The sequence below is a fragment of the Stegodyphus dumicola genome, chromosome 3 (assembly GCF_044657685.1).
Source record: "Stegodyphus dumicola isolate Sdum_Otavi_A_Nest chromosome 3, ASM4465768v1".
In the NCBI taxonomy this organism is placed as follows: Eukaryota; Metazoa; Arthropoda; class Arachnida; order Araneae; family Eresidae; genus Stegodyphus; species Stegodyphus dumicola.
The window spans coordinates 252,403,557-252,407,699 of NC_140770.1; the positions used below are offsets into that span (position 1 = coordinate 252,403,557).

Genomic DNA, 4,143 nt, shown 5'->3' on the forward strand with positions numbered 1-4,143 from the left:
TGACGTACCTTAGGACCGCAGATATCGTCATTTGCATAGGTGTCCAAATACTTATTGGTAGTCAGTGTATTATCGCCCTGTATTATATTCGAAGAAATTAAATAATGAAGAATCTGCATAGATGTATGTATGTTTCTCGCATTGTGATAAAACAACGGTACCTAGAGCCATCCAATTTCGAATGACGTAATCCTACTGCGAATATGGGCATCTGGAAGCCAAATCTGAAAATGGAATTTGTTTTATTGCTAATTTCATATTTTGTAAAATTTTAACGAATTTTTGATTAACAGACTCAAAGATTTCAAAGCGAGCAATGGCAACGTTGTACAGAAAAAACATTTTTATCTCCAGCGCGTGAGACTGTGTATCGTAAATTCTAACGATATGCTTATTTTAAAATTATTTTGCGGCATTGCTATTGAACTGAAACTTATGGTTTAAGTGCGAAGAACATGATATTTAATAAATAATGGTAACACACAAAATGTGTAAAAAAAAAAAAAAAAAAAAACTCCTCCTCTTTGGACGTAATTTAAAATCTGAAACCTTTCAGATTTTCTTGAAAAAAAATTCTGTTAAATTTATCGTCATCAACATAGTGTGCACATTCCTGAGTAATTGACTGGCGTGATTGAAGTATGTATTAGATTACCATGCTCAAAAATTGTGTTCTCCGCATGTGTAAAACATAAGGCTTAAGGCGAAGCATAAGGCGAGACGCTACTCCCTTTCCGCTTTTTAATACGCCTGCGAACATCGCCCTCTAGCGGCCTCTGAGTTTTCATGATCTGGCAGACCAGCACGTACAGTTTGTAAACGTCCTTTTGGAACACCCTGTATTGAGTAGTTTTTCACAGAATCTCTAAATTACAACTTCTCCCGCTATTTAGGCTGAACCTCGTTTTGCATTATGGTGAAAGCAGACCGAAGAAGTAGAATGTGCAGAAACGAAATAGTATAAAAAGAGCTTGTTATCTGAAATAAATCTTACAGGTAAGAGATTTGAAACGGAATAACAGAATGACACCTTAATATGATGGGTTACAAAAATGTAATGAAATATCATCCCCTCCATTACCAAAAAGAAATATATTCACCGGGAATGTAAAAAAGTCAACAAAGAGCTTTGAAGTGAATGGGTTTTCTTCTTCCCACCATAAACCACTATCCTGTGGTTTATGGAGGAAAGAAGCTCAGCTGTGGTTAATTTCGCTATTCTGTTAACATAAAACTGCCTAGAGCTTTAAAACGAATTCTAAACTAATGAATTATTTAAATTTAATTTTCAAAGATATTTTAATTGTGAGATGATACAAACTGTAAGTGCGTAACAACTGCATATTCATGAAATTTCGGGAAAATAATTGAATTACTATTACTGAAATTTTTACCTCTAAGATCAACCGTTTATAGAAATGTTAAAGAAATAGCATCTTACTTGCACTCATATCCTTTTACATTCAATTTCTCGCAGTATCTGAGATTTATAAATTAGAAGTTACTTCTCTGTCAAAGCAGCAACTGTATATGCCTTTGGCGCCATTTGGAATTTGCATTAGGCTCTTAAGTTTGCCAATTTTCACAAGTAAGCGGGGTGAAGGTCTGCCTTAACAAAGGAGTACCAGTTGAAAACTGTACAGAAAATAATGCACAAAAATGCTTTCTAGAGACGTTACAGAAATTTTTCCTTACATCATTTTTTATATAGAGTCATCTTTTTATCAAATAAGGATCATTTTTTATTTTCTTTTTCATCTTATCATTTTTATACGGAATTATATCTTCACACATACACGCACACCTCACACGCAAAAAAATTCTACTAATAAAAACGATTTAATGTAATTATATAAATCAGCACTTTCTTTTATGATTTACAGTTTCACAGCAAGTTCGCAGTCTCACGCATAAAATCTGAATGTCAAAAGAAGTCTTCTTAACAAAATATAAGTCGTGTTTCTAAAGAAATTTGCCTACATCTGTATTCCTCCGGATCTCGTTTCCACTTCAGCTACCAATAACAGATTTAGTCCTAGTACTTGGAGAAGCGGACCATAGTCATCTGCAATTTCTAATAAATCAGAAGCTTCTTCTTGATTTTGGATATGTGCTATTGTCAGGTGAACTGTCTCAAGCGATTTCGGACGGTTCTCCAACCACGAATTGAAAATTATTTGAAGATCTGTCACTGGATGACCAATATAAAGCTGCAGAACCTTTAATTTGGGGCACTTCAAAAGGAATGGCAAAAGATCTGCTGCAAGATCAGTTGGTGGATGAGTCCATACAATGCTCAGTTCCTCAAGGGTATCGTTACATTCACAAGTCAAAATGTGACTGGTAAGAAAAGAAATGTCTGGTTCATCCGGAACATAAAAACTTCCATGTCTGAAATCTAAAGATCTCAACGGGATATTCTTCTGTATAAAGAACTCGGTAGCGCTTTGAGGTTGGCCTCCAGCATTTAAACACATGTCTACTAGAAGAGAAGGAAATACCTTTCGCATTTGCTTCCAGTTTGAAGAGGAAATCCTTTTAAAATGAGCCTGGAACCTCCTGGAACCTTCGCAATATATTTTCAATTTTTTCAAAGCACCTTTCATACTACTCACTTTCGTTAGACCTATGAATGCTGCGTAATTCGAAAATGCGTGAATTATTTCTTCTAATAGCTGACTGTAATCAGTTTCTATCTCTTCTACATTAAAAAGAGTATCATGCATAAAAGAAAAATCAACAACATGGTTATTTTCAGTTTCGTCAAGTAAAGTATCTTGCACGAAACCTTTGAGGTAAACGCTACGAAGTTTGCCAGAATTATTTTCACAGATAGCTTTCAAAATTTCTGCTGCTTCGAAAATCTCAAACTGGCTATTAAAGAATTCTACCATTTTTAAGTTATTTTGCACTTTTAGAAAATTAATTATGCTTTTGAATATCTCTTCATACATATAACTTTCTAGACGACGAAAATAAGTACTCATATTCACAAACGAAACAGAAATTAACTGTGTATTAGAAGTCAAAATTTGCAAAAAATTTATGAGTTGTTTCCATATGATATCCACAAGATGGATTCTAACTCTTTTGTAAATAATTTCAATATGACGGAACATATGACCGTACTTTTTAGCAAATCTTACTTCTGGATAAACTTCTTTATTGTATTCATATTCAGGGAGATAAAATTTAATTCTTTTCCATAGGCTAGGAGAACCGTATTCCTTAGACCACTTCCTGCAAACTTGGGACATTCGACATTGGTCATTTCTACAGAGATAAGAGTAAATCTTTTCAAGAGCAAGTGGCGGAAGTTCAGACCACGACTTTGAATGGTGGTCTTCTAAGAAATCTTCAGTTATCTCCATCGCAGCCCGACATTTGCTTACTGTTCAATTTCTACATTTTCCCGAAAAGAGTTCAATTCCCATAAAGCAAATTTCGAAGATCGCGTGACTCTTATTTCAGAAAATACGTTATATCAAAAGATGTCACGTGTTTAAAATTAATTTTTTCCGATCTTCGTAAATAAAAAGTAAATTAAAGCAGAATAATTTTAAAATAGCTGTCTGGTCATTGTACATCATGACCGTAATACATTTTCTTGACATCTCATTTTGCATAGCTTTATTTTAACTTAGTTTTCTCTGATTGTTTCTTCCTTGGGTCAAATCTTCAAATTAATTTTTGCCCCTTCTATTAACTCGATTTTCTTGAAACTGTTTTCACGTAGGTATTTATTGCTATGTATTAGTATTTTTAATTTTCTTTATCAATAATGTAATTTTGATGCTTGCATTCTCGGATTGGCAGCACAGAAAAGCGTTTTGATTCTAAAAGTTGAAGTTTAAAGTTTTTGTTTTGTTTTGTTTTTGAATGTATATGGCGTTATGTAAGTCGATGATAAATAAAATCTTATTCACAGTAAAGATGTTAGTTAAGTTGTCCTAGAACTTATATTTATGTACTTAAAAATTATTTAGTAATTTTCTAAATTGCAAATTTGTGATTTATTGTTAATTTTGAATTGGATGTAAGTATAACTGTATTTTGTTTAGACTATAAGTTGTATAATGAATCCTACATAAACCATGTAGTATTTTCATTTTTTTATCAATAATTTAATTTTGATATTAGCAT

The 4,143-nt window shown here is 33.0% G+C and overlaps 1 protein-coding gene across 1 annotated transcript; it reads right to left on the reverse strand.

Annotated features, from left to right (window-relative positions):
- Positions 1–1,976: 1,976 nt before the first annotated feature.
- LOC146998320 (F-box only protein 39-like) lies at positions 1,977–3,371 on the reverse strand. Its single transcript, XM_085812497.1, has one exon. It carries the CDS (start codon positions 3,369–3,371, stop codon positions 1,977–1,979), a length of 1,395 nt encoding a protein of 464 aa, XP_085668623.1.
- Between the last annotated feature and the right edge of the window lie 772 nt (positions 3,372–4,143).